The 27,831-nt window shown below is 48.9% G+C and overlaps 1 protein-coding gene across 2 annotated transcripts in view; it reads right to left on the reverse strand.

The window, feature by feature from the left end:
* Positions 1-27,831, reverse strand: part of ANKRD44 (ankyrin repeat domain 44) — a 158,842-nt gene that overhangs the window by 7,014 nt on the left and 123,997 nt on the right. Inside the window, exons 22-27 of one of the 2 annotated variants that reach the window (XM_038749028.1) lie at positions 22,808-22,895; positions 19,455-19,538; positions 15,922-16,067; positions 9,609-9,691; positions 4,861-4,943; positions 380-471 (exon numbers count right to left, since the gene is read on the reverse strand). In XM_038749028.1, the coding sequence (XP_038604956.1) occupies positions 380-471; positions 4,861-4,943; positions 9,609-9,691; positions 15,922-16,067; positions 19,455-19,538; positions 22,808-22,895 (576 nt within the window). Of the gene's footprint in view, positions 1-379; positions 472-4,860; positions 4,944-9,604; positions 9,692-15,921; positions 16,068-19,454; positions 19,539-22,807; positions 22,896-27,831 lie in introns of those variants that run through there. The other variant, XM_038749029.1, reaches the window with a different exon arrangement.

The raw sequence follows: 27,831 nt of genomic DNA on the forward strand, positions 1-27,831 counted from the left end.
GGCGGGGCCGGGATTTGAACCCAGGACCTCTGACTCCAAAGCCCGGGCTCTTTCCATTGAGCCACGCTGCTTCTCAGAAACTGAGGAGGACCAGGTGGTCCTTCTCCCACTCATTCATTCATTCATTCAATCGTATTTATTGAGCGCTTCCTGTGTGCAGAGCACTGTACTAAGCGCTTGGGAAGTCCAAGTTGGCAACATCTAGGGACGGTCCCTACCCAACAGTGGGCTCACTCCCGCTCCGAGCTCGGCTCGCCACGGGCCGACCACCGCCCTCCTCTCCCACATCCCTCTGCTCCTTCGGAATCGAGATCGGAAATCCCGTGAGGCGTCGGGATGGGGACCCTCGGGGGAGTCCCAGGTCGGCCTCCATTCTTACCATTCCGGTCCAGGGCGAGCACGCAGGCCCCTTTGGCTAACAGCTCCTCCACCACCTTCTTCAGGCCGTTCCGGGCGGCGATGTGCAGAGGTCTGAAAAACAAGGCCCTGGTTACGGATGAAAAATTCCCGCGCCGCGGCCGGCGTCTTGAGACTGGAGACACCCGACCCGGTGGGAGACGTGGGGGTCGGAAGCCCGGGCCAGTGACGAAATGGACTAGATCGGCGGCCCGAACTTCTTCAGAGGGCCGAGGAATCCGTCGACTTCCCGGAGCCGAATTTCTGTCTGCCGGGAGGACAGGTGGCCAAGGGCGGACAGGCGAGAGCAAGGCCTGGGTGGCCATTTTGACATCTGGGCGGCACCTGGGGGCTTGGAGCACCGTGGTGATCTCTGAGGGCCTGTCTCAGGTGGTGGGAAGGCGGAAAAGAGAGGCGAGGACAAGGCCTGGTGGCCATTTTGCCATTTGGGCAGGGGCTGGGACCCTTGAGTGCCGTATGATCTCTGAGGGTCTGTCTCGTGCCACAGGACGAAAAAATGAAGATGTAAGGGCAAGGCTTGGGAGGCCATTTTGTTATCTGGGTGGCACCGAGAGCCCCTGAACGCCATGGTCAACTCTGAGGGCCTGTTTCAGGGAGAGGGAGGGCGGAAAGGAGAGGCGAGGACAAGGCCTGGTGGCCATTTTGTCATCTTGGCAGGGGCAGGGGCCCTTGAGTGCCATATGACGTCTGAGCGTCTGTCTAGTGCCACAGGAGGAAGAAATGAAGATGTGAGGGCAAGGCTTGGGAGGCCATTTTGTCATCTGGGTAGGGCCTTGGGCCCTTGAGTACCATATGATGTCTGAGGGTCTGTCTCGTGCCACGGGAGGAAGAAATGAAGATGTGAGGGCAAGGCTTGGGAGGCCATTTTGTCATCTGGGCGGCACCTAGAGCCCCTGAACGCCGTGGTCATCTCTGAGGACCTGTTTCAGGGAGAGGGAGGGCGGAAAGGAGAGGCGAGGACAAGGCCTGGTGGCCATTTTGTCATCTGGGCAGGGGCAGGGGCCATTGAGTGCCACATGATGTCTGAGGGTCCATCTCGTGCCACGGGAGGAAGAAATGAAGATGTGAGGGCAAGGCTTCGGAGGCCATTTTGTCATCTGGGTAGCACCTAGAGCCCCTGAACACCGTGGTCATCTCTATGGGCCTGTTTCAGGCGGAGGGAGGGTGGAAAGGAGAGGCGAGGGCAAGGTCTGGTGGCCATTTTGTCATCTGGGCAGGGGCAGGGGCCCTTGAGTGCCACATGATGTCTGAGGGTCTGTCTCGTGCCACAGGAAGAAGAAATGAAGATGTGAGGGCACGGCTTGGGAGGCCATTTTGTCATCTGGGCAGCACCTAGGGCCCCTGAGTGCCGTGGTCATCTCCGAGGGCCTGTTTCAGGCAGAGGGAGGGTGGAAAGGAGAGGCGAGGACAAGGCCTGGTGGCCATTTTTGTCATCTGGGCAGGGGCTGGGACCCTTGAGTGCCATATGATGTCCGAGGGTCTGTCTCGTGCCACAGGAGGAAGAAATGAAGATGTGAGGGCAAGGCTTGGGAGGCCATTTTGTCATCTGGGCGGCACCTAGAGCCCCTGAACGTCATGGTGATCTTGAAGGGCCTGTTTCAGGCAGAGGGAGGGTGGAAAGGAGAGGCGAGGACAAGGCCTGGTGGCCATTTTTGTCATCTGGGCAGGGGTTGGGATCCTTGAGTGCCATATGATCTCTGAGGGTCTGCCTCAGGCCACGGGAGGAAGAAATGAAGATGTGAGGGCAAGGCTTGGGAGGCCATTTTGTCATCTGGGCAGCACCTAGGGCCCCTGAGAGCCGTAGTCATCTCTGAGGGCCTGTCTCAGGTGGTGGGAAGGCGGAAAGGAGAGGCGAGGACAAGGCCTGGTGGCCATTTTGCCATTTGAGCAGGGGCTGGGACCCTTGAGTGCCATATGATCTCTGAGGGTCTGTCTCGTGCCAAAGGAGGAAGAAACGAAGATGTGAGGGCAAGGCTTGGGAGGCCATTTTGTCATCTGGGCAGCACCTACTGCCCCTGAATGCCATGGTCATCTCTGAGGGCCTGTCTCAGGTGGTGGGAAGGCAGAAAGGAGAGGCGAGGACAAGGCCTGGTGGCCATTTTTGTCATCTGGGCAGGGGCTGGGACCCTTGACTGCCGTATGATCTCTGAGGGTCTGTCTTGTGCCACGGGAGAAAGAAATGAAGAAGTGAGGGTAAGGCTTGGGAGGCCATTTTGTCATCTGGGCAGCACCTAGGGCCCCTGAGTGCCATAGTCATCTCTGAGGGCCTGTTTCAGGCAGAGGGAGGGTGGAAAGGAGAGGCGAGGACAAGGCCTGGTGGCCATTTTTGTCATCTGGGCAGCGGCTGGGACCCTTGAGTGCCGTATGATCTCTGAGGGTCTGTCTCGTGCCACGGGAGGAAGAAATGAAGATGTGAGGGCAAGGCTTGGGAGGCCATTTTGTCATCTGGGCGGCACCTAGAGCCCCTGAACGCCATGGTGATCTCTAAGGGCCTGTTTCAGGCGGAGGGAGGGCGGAAAGGAGAGGCAAGGACAAGGCCTGGTAGCCATTTTTGTCATCTGGGCAGGGGCTGGGACCCTCGAGTGCCGTATGATCTCTGAGGGTCTGTCTCGTGCCACGGGAGGAAGAAATGAAGATGTGAGGGCAAGGTTTGGGAGGCCATTTTGTCATCTGGGCGGCACCTAGAGCCCCTGAACGCTATTGTGATCTCTGAGGGCCTGTTTCAGGCGGAGGGAAGGCGGAAAGGAGATGCGAGGGCAAGGTCTGGTGGCCATTTTTGTCATCTGGGCAGGGGCTAGGACCCTTGAGTGCCGTATGATCTCTGAGGGTCTGTCTCGTGCCACAGGAGGAAGAAATGAAGATGTGAGGGCAAGGCTTGGGAGGCCATTTTGTCATCTGGGTAGCACCTAGAGCCCCTGAACACCGTGGTCATCTCTAAGGGCCTGTCTCAGGTGGTGGGAGGGCGGAAAGGAGAGGCGAGGACAAGGCCTGGTGGCCATTTTGCCATTTGAGCAGGGGCTGGGACCCTTGAGTGCCGTATGATCTCCGAGGGTCTGTCTTGTGCCACGGGAGGAAGAAATGAAGATGTGAGGGCAAGGCTTGGGAGGCCATTTTGTCATCTGGGCGGCACCTAGGGCCCCTGAACGCCGTGGTCATCTCTAAGGGCCTGTCTCAGGTGGTGGGAGGGCGGAAAGGAGAGGCGAGGACAAGGCCTGGTGGCCATTTTGCCATTTGAGCAGGGGCTGGGACCCTTGAGTACCATATGATCTCTGAGGGTCTGTCTCGTGCCACGGGAGGAAGAAATGAAGATGTGAGGGCAAGGCTTCGGAGGCCATTTTGTCATCTGGGTAGCACCTAGAGCCCCTGAACACCGTGGTCATCTCTAAGGGCCTGTTTCAGGCAGAGGGAGGGTGGAAAGGAGAGGTGAGGACAAGGCCTGGTGGCCATTTTTGTCATCTGGGCAGGGGCTGGGACCCTTGAGTGCCGTATGATCTCTGAGGGTCTGTCTCGTGCCACGGGAGGAAGAAATGAGGATGTGAGGGCAAGGCTTGGGAGGCCATTTTGTCATCTGGGCGGCACCTAGAGCCCCTGAACACCGTGGTCATCTCTAAGGGCCTGTTTCAGGCGGAGGGAGGGTGGAAAGGAGAGGCGAGGGCAAGGCCTGGTGGCCATTTTTGTCATCTGGGTAGCACCTAGAGCCCCTGAACACCGTGGTCATCTCTAAGGGCCTGTTTCAGGCAGAGGGAGGGTGGAAAGGAGAGGTGAGGACAAGGCCTGGTGGCCATTTTTGTCATCTGGGCAGGGGCTGGGACCCTTGAGTGCCGTATGATCTCTGAGGGTCTGTCTCGTGCCACGGGAGGAAGAAATGAAGATGTGAGGGCAAGGCTTGGGAGGCCATTTTGTCATCTGGGCAGCACCTAGGGCTCCTGAGTGCCGTGGTCATCTCTGAGGGCCTGTTTCAGGCAGAGGGAGGGCGGAAAGGAGAGGCGAGGGCAAGGCCTGGTGGCCATTTTTGTCATCTGGGCAGGGCCTGGGACCCCTGAGTGCTGTATGATCTCTTAGGGTCTGTCTCGTGCCACGGGAGGAAGAAATGAAGATGTGAGGGCAACGCTCGGGAGGCCATTTTGTCATCTGGGCAGCACCTAGGGCTCCTGAGTGCCGTGGTCATCTCTGAGGGCCTGTCTCAGGCGGTGGGAGGGAGGAAAAAAGAGGCGAGGACCCAGCTTGGCTCAGGCTGGCTCCTTAATAAGCACTGGCACATAATATTTTTTAATTTTTGCATATTAAAAAAGCCCCCCGTGTGACAACCTGATCACCTTGTAACCTCCCCAGTGCTTAGAACAGTGCTTGGCACATAGTAAGCGCTTAATAAATGCCACTATTATTATTGCTATTATTATTGAGCCACGTTGCTTCTCTAAATCGGCACAAATCGGTACTTACGTTTGCAATGCGCTATTTTTTGCATTGATGAGGTTCTGTTCCTGAATCTTGCTGAGAATTAACAAGGCACATTTCTCATGACCCTGATATCAAAACACAAAACCAGAAAAACCCCGGATTATTTCAAATCCCGCTGATGCTGGAGGGAAGCCGAGGGGCGGGGGACGCAAACGAAGAGGGGATTCGGCTCGACTGAACGACTTTAAGATGAATTCCTCCAATCAATCAATCGTATTTATTGAGCGCTTACTGTGTGCAGAGCACTGTACTAAGCGCTTGGGAAGTCCAAGTTGGCAACATATAGAGACGGTCCCTACCCAACAGTGGGCTCACAGTCTAAAAAGACGCAAAAGGAAATATCCCGGCGGATTCCGGGGGAATATTTAAAACCCAGAACCGAAGATCTTCTGTGGGAAATAATAATGATAATGATAATAATAATAATAATAATAATAATAATAATAGCATTTGTTAAGCGTTTACTATGTGCAAAGCACTGTTCTAAGCGCTGGGGAGGTTACAAGGCGATCAGGTTTTCCCACGGGGGGCTCACAGTCTTCATCCCCATTTTACAGATGAGGCAACTGAGGCACAGAGAAGTGAAGTGACTTACCCAAAGTCACTTCAAAGGGAAAGCAGAAGCGGAGAGGCCTAGTGGAAAGAGCCCGGGCCTGAGAGTTAGAGGGACCTGGGTTCTAATCCCGGCTCTTCCTTTTGTCTGTTGTGTGACCTTGGGGAAGTCACTTCACTTCTCCGGGCCTCAGTTACCTCAGCTGTGCAACGGGGATTAGCGTGGCTCAGTGGAAAGAGCCCGGGCTTTGGAGTCAGAGGTCCTGGGTTCAAATCCCGGCTCCGCCACTTGCCAGCTGTGTGACTTGGGGCGAGTCACTTCAATCAATCAATCAATCAATCAATGGTATTTATTGAGCGCTTACTGTGTGCAGAGCACTGTACTAAGCGCTTGGGAAGGACAAGTTGGCAACATCTAGAGACGGTCCCTACCCAACAGCGGGCTCACAGTCTAAAAGGGGGAGACAGAGAACAAAACCAAACATACTAACAAAATAAAATAAATAGAATAGATATGTACAAGTAAAATAAATAAATAAATAGAGTAATAAATATGTACAAACATATATACATATTCCCTCATCTGTCAAATGGGGATGAAGACCGTGAGCCCCCCGTGGGACAACCTGATCACCTTGTAACCTCCCCAGCGCTTAGAACAGTGCTTTGCACATAGTAAGCGCTTAATAAATGCCATTATTATTATTATTATTATTAAGACTGAGAGCCCTACGTAGGACAGGGCTATGTCCAACCTGATTTGCTTGTATCCAGCCCGGCGCTTAGTACAGTGCCGGGCACATAAGAAGCGCTTAACAAATACCATAATTAGGATTAATTATTAAGTGCTCAGCACAGTCTGTACCCAGAGAGCACTCAGCGTAGATAATAATAATAATAATGATGGTATTTGTTAAGCGCTTACTAGGTGCCAAGCACTGTTCTAAGCGCTGGGTGAGATACAAGGACATCAGGCTGTCCCATTTGGGGCTCACAGTCTTGAAGCAGCGTGGCTCAGTGGAAAGAGGCCGGGCTTTGGAGTCAGAGGTCATGGGTTCAAATCCTGGCTCCGCAAACTATCAGCTGGGTGACTCTGGGCAAGTCACTTAACTTCTCTGTGCCTCAGTGACCTCATCTGTAAAATGGGGATTAAAACTGTGAGCCCCCCATGGGACAACCTGATCACCTTGTAACCTCCCCAGTGCTTAGAACAGTGCTGTGCACATAGTAAGCGCTTAACAAATACCATCATTTTACTGTTATTATTATTATCCCCGTTTTTAAAGATGAGGTCACTGAAGCACAGAGAAGTGACTTGACCAAGGTCACCCAGCAGACAAGTGGCAGAGTAGATGACAGACTGATTACTCTTGCCAAACTGTACTTCCCAAGTGCTCAGTTCAGTGCTCTGCACACAGTAAGCGCTCAATAAATACGATGGAATGAATGGATGAGTGAAAAGGAGCGACCATTTCCAGAGCAGAAAAACCTCTTCTTCATCCTCTCTGCGCAGAGGGAGCGCTCAATAAATATGCTGCATCGATGGATTGACTTTTTCCTCTCCTGGGCGCTTAGTCCAGCGCTCTGCACACAGTAAGCGCTCAATAAATACGATGGCTTGAATGGATGAGTGAAAAGGAGCAACCATTTCCAGAGCAGAACAACCTCCTCTTCTTCCTCTCTGCGCAGAGGAAGCGCTCAATTCATTCATTCAATCGTATTTATTGAGTGCTTACTGTGTGCAGAGCACTGTACTAAGCACTTGATAAATATGCCGCATTGAGGGATTGACTTTTCCTCTCCCGGGTGCTTAGCCCAGTGCTCTGCACACAGTAAGCGCTCAATAAATACAATGGAATGAATGAATGAGTGAAAAGGAGCAACCATTTCCAGAGCAGAACAACCTCCTCTTCACCCTCTCTGCACAGAGGGAGCGCTCAATAAATATGCCACATTGGGGGATTGAATTATTCCTCCCCCAGGCGCTTACTCCAGTGCTCTGCACACAGTAAGCGCTCAATAAATACGATGGAATGAATGGATGAGTGAAAAAGAGCGACCATTTCCAGAGCAGAACAACCTCCTCTTCATCCTCTCTGCGCAGAGTGAGCGCTCAATAAATATGCCACATTGGGGGATTGAATTATTCCTCTCCCGGGCGCGTAGTCCAGTGCTCTGCACACAGTAAGCGCTCAATAAATATGATGGAATGAATGGATGAGTGAAAAGGAGCGACCACTTTCAGAGCAGAAAAACCTCTTCTTCATCCTCTCTGTGCAGAGGGAGCGCTCGATAAATATGCCGCACTGAGGGAATGAATTTTTCTCTCCCGGGCGCTTAGTCCAGTGCTCTGCACACAGTAAGCGCTCAATAAATATGATGGACTGAATGAATGAGTGAAAAGGAGCAACCATTTCCAGAGCAGAACAACCTCCTCTTCATCCTCTCTGCGCAGAGGGAGCGCTCAATAAAGATGCTGCATTGATGGATTGACTTTTTTTCGCTCCCGGGCGCTTAGTCCAGCGCTCTGCACACAGTTAGTGCTAAATAAATACGATGGAATGAATGAATGAGTGAAAAGGAGCGACCATTTCCAGAGCAGAACAATCTCTTCTTCATCCTCTCTGTGCAGAGTGAGCACTCGATAAATATGCCACATTGAGGGATTAAATTATTCCTCTCCCGGACGCTTAGCCCAGTGCTCTGCACACAGTAAGTGCTCAATAAATACGATGGAATGAATGAATGAGTGAAAAGGAGCAACCATTTCCAGAGCAGAAAATCCTCTTCTTCATCCTCTCTGCACAGAGGGAGCGCTCAATAAAGATGCTGCATTGATGGATTGACTTTTTCCTCTCCTGGGCGCTTAGTCCAGCGCTCTGCACCCAGTAAGCGCTCAATAAATACGATGCAATGAATGGATGAGTGAAAAGAAGCAACCATTTCCAGAGCAGAACAACCTCCTCTTCATCCTCTCTGCGCAGAGGGAGCACTCGATAAATATGCCACATTGAGGGATTGAATTATTCCTCTCCTGGGCGCTTAGTCCAGTGCTCTGCACACAGTAAGCGCTCAATAAATACGATGGACTGAATGGATGAGTGAAAAGGAGCGACCACTTTCAGAGCAGAAAAACCTCTTCTTCATCCTCTCTGTGCAGAGGGAGCGCTCGATAAATATGCCGCATTGAGGGACTGAATTTTTCTCTCCCGGGCGCTTAGTCCAGCGCTCTGCACACAGTAAGCTCTCAATAAATACGATGGAATGAATGAATGAGTGAAAAGGAGCAACCACTTTCAGAGCAGAAAAACCTCATCTTCATCCTCTCTGCGCAGAGGACGCACTCAATAAAGATGTTGCATTGATGGATTAACTTTTTTTCTCTCCCGGGCGCTTAGTCCAGCGCTCTGCACACAGTAAGTGCTCAATAAATACGATGGCCTGAATGGATGAGTGAAAAGAAGCAACCATTTCCAGAGCAGAACAAGCTCTTCTTCATCCTCTCTGCGCAGAGGGCGCGCTCGATAAATATGCCACACTGAGGGATTGAATTATTCCTCTCCCGGGCGTTTAGTCCAGTGCTCTGCACACAGTAAGTGCTCAATAAATACAATGGAATGAATGGATGAGTGAAAAGGAGCAACTATTTCCAGAGCAGAAAATCCTCTTCTTCATCCTCTCTGCGCAGAGGGAGCGCTTGATAAATATGACACACTGAGGGACTGAATTTTTCTCTCCCAGGCGCTTAGTCCAGCGCTCTGCACACAGTAAGCGCTCAATAAATACGATGGAATGAATGAATGAGTGAAAAGGAGCAACCATTTCCAGAGAAGAACAACCTCCTCTTCATCCTCTCTGCGCAGAGGGAGCGCTCGATAAATATGCCGCACTGAGGGATTGAATTTTTCTCTCCCGGGCGCTTAGTCCAGCGCTCTGCGTGTGGTGAGTGCTCAACAAATACCGCCGATGGGTAATAATAATAATAATGGCATTTATTAAGTGCTTACTATGTGCAAACCACTGTTCTAAGCGCTGGGGGGGGATACCAAGTGAAAGCGCTTAGTACAGTGCTCTGCACATAGTAAGAGCTCAATAAATACGATTGATGATGATCAGGATGGATGGATTGATAGGTTACATTGAGTACAACCGTTACCACGGCCGAAGTCTTTACCTACTTTAGTTGTAGCCAAATGCAAGGCCGAGTTCGAATCTTTGTCCTTGACAGAAAGGTCCACGGTGGTAACGTTCACCAGAGCCTCTGCAACAGAGAACGGTCGACATCGGCGTTACCACAAGAATAAAATAATGGTGGCATCTGTTAAGCGCTTACTATGTGCCGAGCACTGTTCTAAGCGCTGGGAAGGGATACAAGGTCATCAGGTTGTCCCACGTGGGGCTCCCGGTCTTCATCCCCATTTTACAGACGAGGGAACTGAGGCCCAGAGAAGTGACTCACCCAAAGTCACACAGCGGACATATGTATATATGTTTGTACGTATTTATTACTCGATTTATCTATTTAACTTGTACATATTTATTCTATTTTTTTTATTTTGTTAACACGTTTTGTTTTGTTGCCCATCTCCCCCTTCTCGACTGTGAGCCCACTGTTGGGGAGGGACCGTCTCTAGATAAATAATAATAAAATAATGATGGCATTTGTTAAGCGCTTGCTACGTGCAAAGCACTGTTCTAAGCGCTGGGGGGGGGGGATACAAGGTGATCAGGTTGGCCCGCGTGGGGCTCACAGTCATCATCCCCATTTGACAGGTGAGGTCACTGAGGCTCCGAGAATTTAAGTGATCATCATCCCCGTTTTACAGGTGAGGTAACTGAGGGTCCGAGAAGTTAAGTGACTTGCCCAAGGTCACACAGCGGACATGTGGCGGAGCCAGGATTCGAACCCATGACATCTGACTCCAAAGCCCGGGCTCTTTCCACTGAGCCACGCTGCTCCTCTTAATACTAATGATGGCATTTGTTAAGCGCTTACTATGTGCAAAGCACTGCTCTAAGCGCCGGGGAGGATACAAGGTGATCAGGTTGTCCCATGTGGGGCTCACAGTCTTCATCCCCATTTGACAGATGAGGCAACTGAGGCCCAGAGAAGTGAAGTGACTTGCCGAGAGTCACCTGGCTGACAACTGGCGGAACTGGGATTTGAACCCGTGACCTCTGATTCCAAAGCCCGGGCTCTTTCCACTGGGCCACGTTGCTTCTCTCACTAGATGTTGCCGACTTGGACTTGCCAAGCGTTTAGTACAGTGCTCTGCACACCGTAAGCGCTCAATAAATACGACTGAATGAATGAATGAATGAATATAAGTCCCAGACTGAGCCCCCTCCTTCCTCTCCCCACAGCATCTGTATATATGGATATATGTTTGTACAGATTTATTGCTCTATTTATTTATTTTCCTTGTACATATTTATTCCATTTATTTTATTTTGTTAATATGTTTTGCTTTGTTGTCTGCCTCCCCCCTTCTTGACTGTGAGCCCACTGTTGGGTAGGGACTGTCTCTAGATGTTGCCAACTTGGACTTCCCGAGCGCTTAGTCCAGTGCTCTGCACACAGTAAGCGCTCAATAAATACCATTGAATGAATGAATATAAGATATTCCCAGGGAAATTTTTCATCTAAAAGATACCAATGTATTCTTCCCAGTTATCACTAGTGTTTCGCGCATAGTAAGCATCTGACAAATGCATTATTATTATTATTATTATTATCCCTTAAAAAACACCAGGTAATTCAAATCAGGGCATCTTTTTGCATCAGGGCATAATACGTTTTGATTTGTTGTCTGTCTCCCCCTTCTAAACTGTGAGCCTGCTGTTGGGTAGGGACCATCTCTAGATGTTGCCAACTTGGACTTCCCAAGTGCTTAGTACAGTGCTCTGCACACAGTAAGCGCTCAATAAATACAATTGAATGAATGAATATAAGACATTCCCCAGGGAAATTTTTCATCTAAAAGATACCAATGTATTCTTCCCAGTTATCACTAGTGCTTCGCACATAGTAAGCACTTGACAAATGCCATTATTATCATTATTATTATTATTATTATTATTATTATTATCCCTTTAAAAAATACCAGGTAATTCAGATCAGGGCATGTTTTACAACAGGGCATAATATGTTTTGTTTTGTCGTCCGTCTCCCCCTTCTAGACTGTGAGCCCGCTGTTGGGTAGGGACCGTCTCTAGATGTTGCCAACTTGGACTTCCCAAGTGTTTAGTCCAGTGCTCTGCACACAGTAAGCGCTCAATAAATACCACTGAATGAATGAATATAAGATATTCCCAGGGAAATTTTTCATCTAAAAGATACCAATGTATTCTTCCCAGTTATCACTACTGCTTCGCACATAGTAAGCACTTGACAAATGCCATTATTATTATTATTATTATCCTTTAAAAAAAACACCAGGTAGTTGAAATCAGGGTATTTCCTCTGTCTTTTAAAGTCTGTCAAACCATTTTGCATAGAACTCTCATTGCAATTTCAATGCAATCAGTCAGTCATATTTATTGAGCGCTTGCTATGTGCAGAGCACTCTTCTCCCGCCCCACAGGTTTTCGTCAGCCCCCGCCACACTTTCTGGAAAACAGAAAAATCTCTGGCGAACTCCGGCCTCCAGCTAATGGCTCCCTCTTTTCTCTCTTTCATTCCCAATCTCCCTCCACACCTGGATTTATCCCTCCTCCTTAGGCCTCCAGAGATCGCCTCTGTCACAGCTACCGCGCTCCTCTCCATTCTGACTCCATCTTGATTTCTCTGCCCCCTTGATACCCCCCGACCGAGATCTTTCTCTCCTCTCTAGGCCTCCAGAGATCATTTCTGCCACAGCTCCCACGTTCCTCTCCGTTTTGACTCCATTTTGATTTCTCTGCCCCCTTGATACCCCCCGACCGAGATTTCTCTCTCCTCTCTAGGCCTCCAGAGTTCATTTCTGCCACAGCTACCGCACTGCTCTCCGTTCTGACTCCATTTTGATTTCTCTGCCCCTTTTATACCCCCCAACTGAGATTTCTCTCTCCTCTCTAGGCCTCCAGAGATCACCTTTGTCACAGCCACCACGCTCCTCTCCGTTCTGATTCCATCTTGATTTCTCTGCCCCCTTGACACCCCCGGACCGAGATTTCTCTCTCCTCTCTAGGCCTCCAGAGATCATTTCTGCCACAGCTACCGCACTGCTCTCCGTTCTGACTCCATTTTGATTTCTCTGCCCCCATTGATTCCCCCCCAACCTAGATTTCTCTCTCCTCTCTAGGCCTCCAGAGATCATTTCTGCCACAGCTATCGTGCTCCTCTCCATTCTGACTCCACTTTGATTTCTCTGCCCCTTTTATACCCCCCAACTGAGATTTCTCTCTCCTCTCTAGGCCTCCAGAGATCATTTCTGCCACAGCTCCCGCGCTCCTCTCCATTCTGACTCCATTTTGATTTCTCTGCCCCCTTGATACCCCCCGACCTAGATTTCTCTTCCCTCTCTAGGCCTCCAGAGAATCATTTCTGCCACAGCTACCGCACTGCTCTCCATTCTGACTCCATTTTAATTTCTCTTCCCCCTTGATACCCCGTGACCGTGACTTCTCTCTCCTCTCTAGGCCTCCAGAGATCATTTCTGCCACAGCTACTGCGCTGCTCTCCATTCTGACTCCATTTTGATTTCTCTGCCCCCTTGATACGCCCCGACCTAGATTTCTCTCCCCTCTCTAGGCCTCCAGAGATCATTTCTGCCACAGCTACCGCGCTCCTCTCCGTTCTGACTCCATTTTGATTTCTCTGCCCCCTTGATACCCCCCAACTGAGATTTCTTTCTCCTCTCTAGGCCTCCAGAGATCATTTCTGCCACAGCTACCGCACTCCTCTACGTTCTGACCCCATTTTGATTTCTCTGCCCCCTTGATACCCCCCGACCTAGATTTGTCTCTCCTCTCTAGCCCTCCAGAGATCATTTCTGCCACAGCTACCGCGCTCCTCTCCATTCTGACTCCATCTTGATTTCTCTGCCCCCTTGACATGCCCGACCGAGATTTCTCTCTTCTCTCTAGGCCTCCAGAGATCATTTCTGCCACAGCTCCCGCGCTCCTCTCCATTTTGACTCCATTTTGATTTCTCTGCCCCCTTGATACCCCTCGACCGAGATTTCTCTCTCCTCTCTAGGCCTCCAGAGATTATTTCTGCCACAGCTACCGTGCTCCTCTCCGTTCTGACCCCATTTTGATTTCTCTGTCCCCTTGATACCCCCCGACCTAGATTTCTCTCTCCTCTCTAGGCCTCCAGAGATCATTTCTGCCACAGCTACCGTGCTTCTCTCCATTCTGACTCCATTTTAATTTCTCTACCCCCTTGATACCCCCCGACCTAGATTTCTCTCTCCTCTCTAGGCCTCCAGAGATCATTTCTGCCACAGCCACCACGCTCCTCTCCATTCTGACTCCATTCTGATTTCTCTGCCCCCTTGATACGCCCCGACCTAGATTTCTCTCTCCTCTCTAGGCCTCCAGGGATCACCTCTGTCACAGCCACCATGCTCCTCTCCATTCTGACTCCATCTTGATTTCTCTGCCCCCTTGACACCCCCCGGCCTAGATTTCTCCCTCCTCCATAAGGCCTCCAGAGATCATCTCTGCCACAGCTACTGAACTCCTCTCTGTTAATAATAATAATAATGTTGGTATTTGTTAAGCGCTTACTATGTGCCAAGCACTGTTCCAAGCACTGGGGGCGATACAAGGTCATAATAATAATAATAATGGCATTTATTAAGTGCTTACTATGTGCAAAGCACTGTTCTAAGTGCTGGGAAAGATACAAGGTAATCAGGTTGTCCCACATGGAGCTCACAGTCTTAATCCCCATTTTCCAGATGAGGGAACTGAGGCCCAGAGAAGTTAAGTGACTTGCCCAAGGTCACACAGCTGAAAAGTGCCTGAGCCGGGATTTGAACCCATGACCTCGGACTCCAAAGCCCGGGCTCTTTCCCCTGAGCCACGTTGCTTCTCTTCTTAATGATGTGCATTTAGCTTTAATTCTATTTATTCTGACGGTTCTGACACCTGCCTCTATGTTATGTTTCATTGTCTGTCTCCCCCTTCTAGACTGTGAGCCCGTTGCTGGGTGGAGACCGTCTCTATCTGTTGCCGACTTGTACTTCCCAAGCGCTTAGTACAGTGCTCTGCACACAGTAAGCGCTCAATAAATACGACTGAATGAATGAATCATTAAGAAAATAAACACGTACAAATAAAATCAATACAGCAATAAATCTGTCAAATGGGGATTAAGGTTGTGAGCCCTACGTGGGACAGGGACCGTGTCCAAACTGATTAACTTGCATCTACACAGCGCTTAGTACAGTACTTGACACACACTAAGCGCCTTCGAGGAAATACGGTCATTATGATGGTCATGTGTGGTCATGGGTTCTTCTAGACTGTGAGCCCATTGTTGGGTAGGGACCATCTCTATATGTTGCCAACTTGTACTTCCCAAGCGCTTAGTACAGTGCTCTGCACACAGTAAGCGCTCAATAAATATGACTGGATGAATGAATGAATGAAAAATCCCGGCCACACCACTTAATAATAATAATAATGATGGCATTTATTAAGCACTTACTATGTGCAAAGCACTGTTGTAAGCACTGGGGAGGTTACAAGGTGATCAGGTTGTCCCACAGGGGGCACCCAGTCTCCATCCCCATTTTCCAGATGAGGGAACTGAGGCCCAGTGAAGTGAAGTGACTTGCCCAAAGTCACCCAGCTGACAATTGCCGGAGCCGGGATTTGAACGCGTGACCTCTGACTCCAAAGCCCGGGCTCTTTCCACTGAGCCACGCTGCTTCAACATTTAGCTCTTAGTAGAGTGCTCTGCACACAGTAAGCGCTCAATAAATCCGATTGAATGAATGTGTGACCCTGGGCAAGTCACTTAGCTTCTCTGGGCCTCAGTCCCCTCATCTGTCAAATGGGGATGAAGACTGGGAGCCCCCCGTGGGACAACCTGATCACCTTGTAACCTCCCAGTGCTTAGAACAGTGCTTTGCACATAGTAAGCACTAAATAAATGCCATTATCATTATTATTATATATGTATGCACATATTTATTACTCTATTTATTTTACTTGTACATATCTATTCTATTTATTTTATTTTGTTAGTATGTTTGGTTTTGTTCTCTGTCTCCCCTTTCTAGACTGTGAGCCCACTGTTGGGTAGGGACTGTCTCTATATGTTGCCAACTTGTAATAATAATAATGGCATTTATTAAGCGCTTACTATGTGCAAAGCACTGTTCTAAGCGCTGGGGGGATACAAAGTCATGAGGTTGTCCCACGTGCTTCCCAAGTGCTTAGTCCAGTGCTCTGCACACAGTAAGTGCTCAATAAATATGATTGATTGATTGATTGATTGATTGATTGATTAATTGATGATGGTGATGATTTTCCGCGTGGGGCCGCGGCGCTCCTTACCCACGGCTCCCGCCTGCCCGTTCTCGGCCGCCATCATGAGGGCCGTCTTCCCAGAGTGGTCCACGGCATTCACGGGCGCCCGGTGGCTCAGGAGGAGGCGCAGGCATTCCACGTGGTCGGCGAAAGCGGCGGCGTGGAGCGGCGTCCTGAGGGAGGACAGAAAACGGCGGCCTCTTTCATAAATCCATTCTAGACTTTCATTCATTCCCCCTTCTCAATCAATCAATCAATCAATCGTATTTATTGAGCGCTTACTGTGTGCGGAGCACTGTACTAAGCGCTTGGGAAGTCCAAGTTGGCAACATCTAGAGATGGTCCCTACCCAACAGTGGGCTCGCTGGTGGGTAGGGACCGTCTCTAGATGTTGCCAACTTGGACTTCCCAAGCTCTGAGTCCAGTGCTCTGCACACAGTAAGCGCTCAATAAATACGACTGATTGATTGATTGATTGAACGTCTCTAGCTTCATTCCATCGTATTCATTCATTCATTCATTCAATCGTATTTATTGAGCGCTTACTGTGTGCAGAGCACTGGACTCAGCGCTTGGGAAGTCCAAGTTGGCAACATCTAGAGACGGTCCCTACCCACCAGCGGGCTCACAGTCGAGAAGGGGGAGACAGACGACAAAACAAAACATAGAAACCAAATAAAATAAATAGAATAAATGTGTACAAGTGAAATAAATGCATTCATTCATTCAATCGTATTTATTGAGCGCTTACTGTGTGCAGAGCACTGGACTCAGCCCTTGGGAAGTCCAAGTTGGCAACCTCTAGAGACGGTCCCTACCCAACAGCGGGCTCACAGTCGAAAAGGGGGAGACAGACGACAAAACAAAACGTATAAACCAAATAAAATAAGTAGAATAAATGTGTACAAGTAAAATAAAGGCATTCATTCATTCAATCGTATTTATTGAGCGCTTACTGTGTGCAGAGCACTGGACTCAGCCCTTGGGAAGTCCAAGTTGGCAACCTCTAGAGACGGTCCCTACCCAACAGCGGGCTCACAGTCGAGAAGGGGGAGACAGACGACAAAACAAAACGTATAAACCAAATAAAATAAGTAGAATAAACGTGTACAAGTAAAATAAATGCATTCATTCATTCAATCGCATTTATTGAGCGCTTACTGTGTGCAGAGCACTGGACTCAGCGCTTGGGAAGTCCAAGTTGGCAACATGTAGAGACGGTTCCTATCCGACAGCAGGCTCACAGTCAAGAAGGGGGAGACAGACGACAAAACTAAACATATAAACCAAATAAAATAAATAGAATAAACATGTGCAAGTAAAATAAATTCATTCAATCATCTTTATTGAGCGCTTACTGTGTGCAGAGCACTGGACTAAGCGCTTGGGAAGTACAAGTTTGCAACAGATAGAGACGGTCCCTACCCAACAGCGGGCTCACGGTTTAGAAGGGGGAGACAGACAACAAAACGAAACATATAAACCAAATAAAATAAATAGAATAAATATGTACAAGTAAAATTAATGCATTCATTCATTCAATCGTATTTATTGAGCGCTTACTGAGTGCAAAGCAGTATACTAAGCGCTTGGGAAGTCCAAGTTGGTAACATATAGAGACGGTCCCTACCCAACAGTGGGCTCACAATCTGTATGTTGCCAACTTGTACTTCCCAAGCGCTTAGCACAGTGCTCTGCACTCAGTAAGCGCTCAATAAATACGATCCAATTCATTCATTCATTCATTGGGAATGAAGACTGTGAGCCCCACGGGGGACAACCCAATCACCTTGTGTCTCCCCCAGTGTTTAGAACAGTGCTTGGCACATAGTAAGCATAAGCAGCGTGGCTCAGTGCAAAGAGCCCGGGCTTTGGAGTCGGAGGTCATGGGTTCAAATCCCGGCTCCGCCACTTATCAGCTGTGTGACTTTGGGCAAGTCACTTCACTTCTCTGGGCCTCAGTGACCTCATCTGGAAAATGGGGATGAAGACTGGGAGCCCCCTGTGGGACAACCTGATCACCTTGTTAACTTCCCTGGTGCTTAGAACAGGGCTTTGCACATAGTAAGCACTTAATAAATGCTATAATCATTATTAACAAATACTATTATTATTGTTATTATTATTGTTATTATTATTATTTGAAGCCTTACTGAAGGCCCATCTCCTCCCAGAGGCCTTCCCTGACTAAGCCCCCGCTTTCCTCTTCTCCCACTCCCTTCTGCGTCGCTCCAACTCGCTCCCTTTTTCATCCCGGCTTCCAGCCCCACACCGTCTTCATTCATCCATTCAATCGTATGTATTGAGCACTTACTGTGTGTAGAGCACTGTACTAATAATAATAATAATAATAACAATAATAATAATAATAATAATAATAATAATAATGGCATTTGTTAAGTGCTTACTATGTGCACAGCACTGTTCTAAGCGCTGGGAGGGATACGAGGTGATCAAGTTGTCCCACGTGGGGCTCACCGTCTTCATCCCCATTTTACAGGTGAGGTCACTGAGGCTCAGAGAAGTGAAGTGACTTGCCCAAGGTCACACAGCAGACACGGGGCGGAGCCGGGATTCGAACCCATGACCTCGGACTCCAAAGCCCGGGCTCTTTCCACCGAGCTTGAAAAGTACAAGTCGGCAAAAGGGAGAGACAATCCCTACCCAGTGATCTGTCATTTATTTATTTCTATTCACGTCCGTCTCCCCCTCTAGACTGTCGGCCCGTTGTGGGCAGGGAACGTGTCTCTGTTGATTGTTTTGTTGCCTTCTTCCCCAAGCGCTTAGTCCAGTGCTGTGCACATGGTAAGCGCTCAGCAGACAGCCCGGATGGATCGATCGCTGGACTGACAGGGATCGGCCGGGCTTCGCGAGCCCCGAGGATAATAATACTGAAGGCATTTATTAAGCGCTTACTATGTGCAAAGCATCATCATCATCAATCGTATTTATTGAGCGCTTACTGTGTGCACAGCACTGTACTAAGCGCTTGGGAAGTACAAATTGGCAACATATAGAGACGGTCCCTACCCAAAAGTGGGCTCACAGCCTAAAAGGGGGAGACGGAGAACAAAACCAAACATATTAACAAAATAAAATAAATAAGCACTGTTCTAAGCGCTGGGGAGGTTTCAAAGTGATCCAGTTGTCCCACGGGGGGCTCACAGTCCTCATCCCCATTTTACAGATGAGAGAACCGAGGCCCAGACAAGTGAAGTGACTTGCCCAAAGTCAAACAGCTAATTGGCGGAGCCGGGATTTGAACCCATGACCTCGGACTCCAAAGCCCGCGCTTACTATGTACCAAGCACTGTTCTAAGCGCTGGGGGGGATACGAGATGATCAGGTTGTCCCACGTGGGGCTCACAGTCTTCATCCCCATTTGACAGATGAGGGAACTGAGGCCCGGAGAAGTGAAGTGGCTCGGCCAAGGTCACCCAGCTGACAAGTGGCGGAGCCGGGATTCGAACCCACGACCTCTGACTCCCAAGCCCGCACTCTTTCCACTGAGCCACGCTGCTTCTCGTCAAGCAGCGAGGAGAAGCGTCCGAAACACTCACCGGCCCTTGGTGTCCGTACAGTTGACGATGCCGGAGTCGATGGTCTGAAGTAGCAACGAGGCGCAGTTTTCATGGTCGTTCATCCTACGACCGACAAGGAAACAAGGTGCTTTGAATAATAATAATAATAATAATAATAATAATAATAATAATAATAATAAAGATGGCATTTGTTAAGCGCTTACTATGTGCACAGCACTGTTCTAAGCGCTGGGGAGGATACAAGGTGATCAGGTTGTCCCACGTGGGGCTCACAGTCTTCATCTTGAGAAGCAGCGTGGCTCAGTGGAAAGAGCCCGGGCTTTGGACGCAGAGGTCATGGGTTCAAATCCCGGCTCCGCCGACTGTCAGCTGGGTGACTTTGGGCAAGTCACTTCACTTCTCTGGGCCTCAGTTCCCTCATCTGTCAAATGGGGATGAAGACTGTGATCCCCCTGTGGGACAACCTGATCACCTTGTAACCTCCCCAGCGCTTAGAACAGTGCTTTGCATATAGTAAGCGCTTAATAAATGCCATCATTATTATTATTATTATTATTATCCCCATTTGACAGATGAGGGAACTGAGGCCCAGAGAAGCGACTTGCCCCAAGTCACACCGCTGACGAGTGGTGGAGCCGGGATTTGAACCCATGACCTCCGACTTAATGATGACATTATTAAGTGCTTCCTATGTGCTCACTTAAATTTAATTTAATTAATTATTTTAATTAATGCTACTGAGAACTGATTAGATGATAATTAAAGATGATTGATATTATTAAGTGCTTCCTATGTGCTTACTTACATTTAATTTAATTAATTATTTTAATTATTTTGTTAGCATGTTTGGTTTTGTTCTCTGTCTCCCCCTTTTAGACTGTGAGCCCACTGTTGGGTAGGGACTGTCTCTAGATGTTGCCAATTTGTACTTCCCAAGCGCTTAGTCCAGTGCTCTGCACATAGTAAGCGCTCAATAAATACGATTGATTGATTGATTGATTGACTCCCAAGTCCGGGGTTTGAAGGAACTTTGAAGGAATTTCTAGAACGGAAGCCCGTCGTCGGGCAGGAGGGGTTGTCTCTCTCTGTTGCCGATCTGTACTTCCCAAGCGCTTAGTCCAGTGCTCTGCTCTACATAAGTATTTATTTATTTTATTTGTACATATCTATTCTATTTATTTTATTTTGTTGGTATGTTTGGTTTTGTCCTCTGTCTCCCCCTTTTAGACCGTGAGCCCACTGTTGGGTAGGGACCGTCTCTGTATGCTGCCAACTTGGACTTCCCAAGCGCTTAGTACAATGCTCTGCACACAGTAAGTGCTCAATAAATCCGACTGATGATGATGATGAGTAAGCGCTCAATAAAGACGACTGAATGAGTGAGCAACTGCTCTTCACGTCCCCCAACTCTCCCACTCCATTCATTCATTCACTCAATCGTATTTATTGAGCGCTTACTGTGTGCAGAGCACTGTACTAAGCGCTTGGGAAGTCCAAGTCGGCAACAGATAGGGACGGGCCCTACCCAACAGTGGGCTCACGGTCTAGACTTGGAAAGCTCCTCGATGATAACGAGCGTCTCCGTTCTCTCTACTGTCAATGAATTAACGTGACCAATAAAATTTATTAAACATATATACATGTATTTACAACAATATAAAAAGTTTTTTTCAATGAATTAACATGACCAATAAAATTTATTAAACATATATACATGCATTTGTATATATATATATATATATATATACATAATATATATACATATATATATAAACATATATACATGTACTGTCATCTCCCAAACGCCCAGACCAGCGCTCAGCGCACAGTAGACGGGAAGCCCTCTGAGGGCAAGGATCACGCGGGAGATTTTTGGCCTTTCATTCATTCATTCAATCGGATTTATTATTATTATTAATAATAATAATAATAATAATGTTGGCATTTGTTAAGCGCTATGTGCAAAGCACTGTTCTAAGCGCTGGGGGGAATACAAGGGGCTCAGGTTTTCCCGCGTGGGGCTCACGGCTCACAGTCATCATCCCCATTTTACAGATGAGGTAACTGAGGCTCTGAGAAGTTAAGTGAGTTGCCCAAGGTCACACCGCACACATGTGGTGGAGCCAGGATTCGAACCCATGACCTCCGACTCCAAAGCCTGTGCTCTTTCCACTGAGCCACGCTGCCTCTCTGAGGCACACATATTATTATTATTATATTATTATCATATATTATTATTATATATTATTATTATATCATATTTATTATTTATTATAGGAGAAGCAGCGTGGCTCAGTGGAAAGGGCCCGGGCTTTGGAGTCAGAGGTCAGGGGTTCAAATCCCGGCTCCGCATTTGGGCAAGTCACTTCACTTCTCTGGGCCTCAGTTCCCTCATCCGGAAAATGGGGATGAAGACTGGGAGCCCCTGGTGGGACAACCTGATTACCTTATATCTACCCCAGTGATTAAAACAGTGCTTGGCATGGAGTAAGCGCTTAATAAATACTAGTATTATTACTATTATTATATGAAATATTTTAATTCCTTTTAGACTGTGAGCCCACTGTGGGGTAGGGACTGTCTCTATACGTTGCCAACTTGTACTTCCCAAGCGCTTAGTACAGTGCTCTGCACACAGTAAGCGCTCAATAAATACGATTGATGATGATGATAATTCCCCTCAATCACTTCTCTTATCTGGCACGGAGTAAGTGCTTAATAAATACTAGTATTATTACTATTATTATATGATCTATTTTAATTCCCCTCAATCACTTCTCTTATCTGGTCTTCAAGTTTTATCCCAAGGGGTGGAAATCCACAGTTTTCTCGCTGAGGGGGGAACTCCAACCCACCATCCCTTATGAGTGTTTATCATCATCATCATCATCATCAATCGTATTTACTGAGCGCTTACTGTGTGCAGAGCACTGGACTAAGCGCTTGGGAAGTCCAAGTTGGCAACATATAGAGACGGTCCCTACCCAACAGTGGGCTCACAGTCTAAAAGGGTTCTCTGCTTATGAGAAGCAGCGTGGCTCAGTGGTAAAGAGCCCGGGCTTTGGAGTCAGAGGTCACGGGTTCAAATCCCGGCTCCGCCAATTGTCAGCTGGGTGACTTTGGGCAAGTCACTTCGCTTCTCTGGGCCTCAGGGACCTCATCTGTAAAGTGGGGATGAAGACTGTGGGACAACCCGATCGCCTTGTAACCTCCCCAGCGCTTAGAACAGTGCCTTGCACATAGTAAGCGCTTAATAAATGTCATTATTATTATTATTATTATTATCCCGAGTCCCGCACCCGGATTCGCACCCGGCTTCAGGACCCCAGGGATCCTTCTCCGCACCCAGGACCCAGGTTAGCCCAACTTACACGGCGCAGTGCAGCGGGGTGAAGGGGTTTCCTTTGAACTCGCGGAAACATTTCTGCTCCAGAAGGACCTCTAAACAGCTCTCGTTGCCTGAGGGAATCAAACCAAGTCAAGGTTCACTCATTCTTTCATTCAAATGTATTTACTGAGCGCTTACCGTGTGCAGAGCACTGGACTAAGCGCTTGGGAAGTCCAAGCTGGCAACGTAGAGAGACATATAGAGACCCAACGACGGGCTCACAGTCTAGAAGGGGGAGACGGACGACAAAACAGAACGAGTAGACAGGCGCCAATTCCATCAGAATAAAGAGAATTACAGCTATATAATAATAATAATCTCCCCCTTTTAGACTGTGAGCCCACTGTTAGGTAGGGACTGTCTCTATATGTTGCCAATTTGTACTGCCCAAGCGCTTAGTACAGTGCTCTGCACATAGTAAGCGCTCAATAAATACGATTGATGATGATGATGATGATAATAATGATGATGATGGCATTTATTGGAAGCAGCGTGGCTCAGTGGAAAGAGCCCAGGCTTTGGAGTCAGAGGTCATGGGTTCGAATCCCAGCTCCACCACTTGTCAGCTGGGTGACTTTGGGCAGGTCACTTCACTTCTCTGGGCCTCAGTTAACTCATCTGTAAAATGGGGATTAAGACTGTGAGCCCCAAGTGGGACAACCTGATCACCTTGTAGCCTCCCCAGCGCTTAGAACAGTGCTTTGCACATAGTAAGTGCTTAATAAATGCCATTATTATTATTATTATTATTAAGCGCTTACTATGTGCACTGTTCTAAGCGCTGGGGCGGTTACAAGGTGATCGGGTTGTCCCACGAGGGGCTCCCAGTCTTCATCCCCATTTTCATTCATTCATTCAGTCGTATTTATTGAGCGCTCACTGTGTGCAGAGCACTGGACTAAGCGCTTGGGAAGTCCAAGTTGGCAACATCTAGAGATGGTCCCTACCCAACAGTGGGCTCAGGTCACTGAGGCCCAGAGAAGTGAAGTGACTTGCCCAAGGTCACCCAGCTGACAAGTGGCAGAACCGGGATTCGAACCCATGACCTCGGACTCCCAAGCCCAGGCTCTTGCCACTGATCCACACTGCTTCTCTGTACTTCCTATTCATTCATTCATTTGTACTTCCCAAGCGCCTAGTCCAGTGCTCTGCACACAGTAAGCGCTCAATAAATACGACTGAATAAATTAATGAATGAACAAGCAGCGTGGCTCAGTGGAAAGAGCCCGGGCTTTGGAGTCAGAGGTCATGGGTTCAAATCCCGGCTCCACCAACTGTTAGCTGTGTGAGTTTGGGCAGGTCACTTCACTTCTCTGGGCCTCAGTTCCCTCATCTGTCAAATGTCTTGTATCCCCCCAGGCGCTTAGAACAGTGCTTTGCACATAGTAAGCGCTTAACAAATACCATCGTTATTATTATTATTATTAAAACAGTGCTTGGCACATAGTAAGCGCTTAACAAATATTATTATTATCACTATTATTAGAGAAACAGCATGGCTCAGTGGAAACAGCACGGGCTCGGGAGTCAGGGGTCACGGGTTCTAATCCCAGCTCCGCCACTTAGCCACTGTGTGACTTTGGAAGACTGTGAGCCCCCCATGGGACAACCTCATCACCTCGTAACCTCCCCAGCGCTTCGAACAGTGCTTTGCACATAGTAAGTGCTTAATAAATGCCATCATCATCATCATTATAATTATTATTGTTATTAACAGGACCAGGGAAGCAGGATGTAGCCCTGCTTGCCCCTGAAGGAGCAGGTGTCATCCTTGGTGTGCTCCTCAACTTCGCTCTCTCGTTCACCCCTCACATCCGATCCGTCACCAAATCCTGCCGGTCTCACCTCCATAACGTCGCCAAGATGCGCCCTTTCCTCTCCATCCAAACCGCTCCCTTCCCGGTTCAATCTCTCATCCTATCCCGACTGGATGACCGCATCGGCCTCCTCTCCGATCTCCCATCCTCCCGTCTCTCCCCGCTTCAGTCTATATTTCATGCCGCTGCCCGGATCATCTTTTTCCAGAAACGCTCTGAGCATATTACTCCCCTCCTCAAAAATCTCCAGTGGTTCCCAATCAACCTACACATCAAGCAAAAACTCCTCACCCTGGGCTTCAAGGCTGTCCATCGCCTCGCCCCCTCCTCCCTCACCTCCTTTTTCTCCTTCTCCAGCCCAGCCCGCTCCCTCTGCTCCTCAATCAATCAATCAATCGTATTTATTGAGCGCTTACTGTGTGCAGAGCACTGGACTAAGCGCTTGGGAAGTCCAAGTTGGCAACATAGAGAGACGGTCCCTGCCCGACAGTGGGCTCACAGTCACACAGTCACCGTGGGCTCAATAAATGTGATTGAATGAATGAAGGAAAGGTGAGGGCAGGGGTCAGAGGTCAGGGGTCAGACGGACCCCTGTAACAGGCCCAGGGCAGTGGAGTTTAGCCCCGTTTGTCCCCGATGAAACAGGTTAGGGCAGAGGTCAAGGGTGAGGGGTCGGAGGGGCATACGCACCGTTTTAAGAGTCTTTTAGACTGTGAGCCCACTGTTGGGTAGGGACTGTCTCTATATGTTGCCAATTTGTACTTCCCAAGCGCTTAGTACAGTGCTCTGCACATAGTAAGCGCTCAATAAATACGATTGATGATTGATGATGAAGAGGCTCAGTGCCGCAGGGTATCGCCCTGCTTGCCGCCGAAAGCGCAGGTGAGGGAAGGGGTCATTCATTCACTCATTCAGTTGTATTTATTGAGCGCTTACTGTGTGCAGAGCACTGGACTAAGCGCTTGGGAAGTACAAGTGGGCAACATAGAGAGACGGTCCCTACCCGACGGCGGGCTCACGGTCTAGAAGGGGGAGACGGACGACAGAACAAAACCTGTGGACAGGCGTCAAGTCGTCAGAACAAATAGAATGAAAGCTAGATGCACGTCGTTAACAAAATAAATAGGATAGCAAATACGTACAAGTAAAATAAATAGAGTAATAAATCTGTATAAACATCTATACAGGTGCTGTGGGGAGGGGAAGGAAGGAGGGTGGGGGGCATGGGGAGAGGAAAAAGGGGGCTGAGTGTGGGAAGGCCTCCTGGAGGAGGTGAGCTTTCAGTAGGGCTTTGAAGGGAGGAAGAGAGAGAGTTTGGCGGATGTGTGGAGGGATTGGGGGCATTCCGGGCCCGGGGGAGGACGGGGGCCGGGGGTCGACGGCGGGACGGGCGAGAATGATGCACGGTGAGGAGGTGAGCAGCAGCAGAGGAGCAGAGGGTGCGGGATGGGATGGAGAAGGAGGGAAGGGAGGTGAGGGAGGAGGGGGCGAGGGGATGGACAGCCTGGAAGCTGAGAGTGAGGAGTTTTTGCTTGATGCGTAGGTTGACAGGCAGCCACTGGCGATTTTTGAGGAGGGGAGTGACATGTCCACAGCTTTTCTGCACAAAGATGATCCGGGCAGCAGCGTGAAGTATAGACTGAAGCGGGGAGAGACGGGAGGATGGGACATCAGAGAGGCCGATGCAGTCATCCAGTCGGGATAAGGTGAGAGATTCATTCATTCATTCATTCAATCATATTCATTGAGCGCTTACTGTGTGCAGAGCACTGGACTAGGCGCTTGGGAAGCACAGCTGAGCAATATCAGAACGGGGAGTGAGAGGAGGAGCGCGAGCAGCTCCTGAAGGGGCCGCAGAAGGCCGTCACCACCTCCGTCAAACGCATGGAGAGCAACCACCCGCGCGGCCGCAGCATCACTAGCGACTGGGCCGTCCTCTCCCTCTTCCATCATCATCGTCGTCGATCGTATTTATTGAGCGCTTACTATGTGCAGAGCACTGGACTAAGCGCTTGGGAAGTACAAATTGGCAACATAGAGAGACAGTCCCTACCCAACAGTGGGCTCACAGTCTAAAAGGGGGAGACAGAGAACAAAACCAAACACACTAACAGAATAAAATAAATAGAATAGGTATGTACAAATAAAATAAATGAATAAATAAATAAATAGAGTCCATCAACAACAGGCACCCCCAGCTCCTCCACCTCCTCAACCAACTGGACGAACGCGGGTGTCCGTGGGAACCCCCGCCTTCCCCGGGGGGTAGAAAAAAAACCGCCGCGTGACCTTGGCCCAGTCCCTTCCCTTCTCTGGGCCTCCGTTCCCTCATCTGGAAAATGGGGATGAAGACCGCGAGCCCCCCGTGGGACAGCCCGATCGCCTTGTAACCTCCCCAGCGCTTAGAACAGTGCTCTGCACAGAGTAAGCGCTTAATAATTGCCATTATTATCATTATTATTACAGGTTGGCAACATATACAGACGGTCCCTACCCAAATAGGGACCGTCTCTATATGTTGCCGACTTATATTTCCCAAGCGCTTAGTCCAGTGCTCTGCACACAGTAAGCACTCAATAAATACGATCGAACAAATGCATGAATTTATTTTGATGGTATCGACGCCTACCTGCTTGTTTTGTTGTCTGTCTCCCCGCTTCTAGACTGTGAGCCCATCGTCGGGTAGGGACCGTCTCTAGTTGTTGCCAATTTGTACTTCCCAAGCGCTTAGTCCAGTGCTCCGCACATAGTAAGCGCTCAATAAATACGACTGCATGAATGAATTGATCTATTTTGATGGTATTGACGCCTGTCTACTTGTTTTGTCGTCCGTCTTCCCGCTTCTAGACTGTGAGCCCGTCGTCGGGTAGGGACCGTCTCTATCTGTTCCCGACTTATACTTCCCAAGCGCTTAGTCCAGTGCTCTGCGCGCAGTAAGCGCTCAATAAATACGATAGAATGAATTCATTCATTCATTCATTCATTCATTCTAGAAAGCAGCGTGGCTCAGTGGAAAGAGCCTGGGCTTCGGAGTCAGGGGTCGTGGGTTCGTATCCCAGCTCCACCCCAAGTCTGCTGTGTGACCTTGGGCAAGGCACTTCACTTCTCTGAGCCTCAGTTCCCTCCTCTGTAAAAATGGGGATCAATCAATCAATCAATCGTATTTATTAAGCGTTTACTGTGTGCAGAG

This window comes from Tachyglossus aculeatus, chromosome 7 (assembly GCF_015852505.1).
Source record: "Tachyglossus aculeatus isolate mTacAcu1 chromosome 7, mTacAcu1.pri, whole genome shotgun sequence".
Classification (NCBI taxonomy): Eukaryota; Metazoa; Chordata; class Mammalia; order Monotremata; family Tachyglossidae; genus Tachyglossus; species Tachyglossus aculeatus.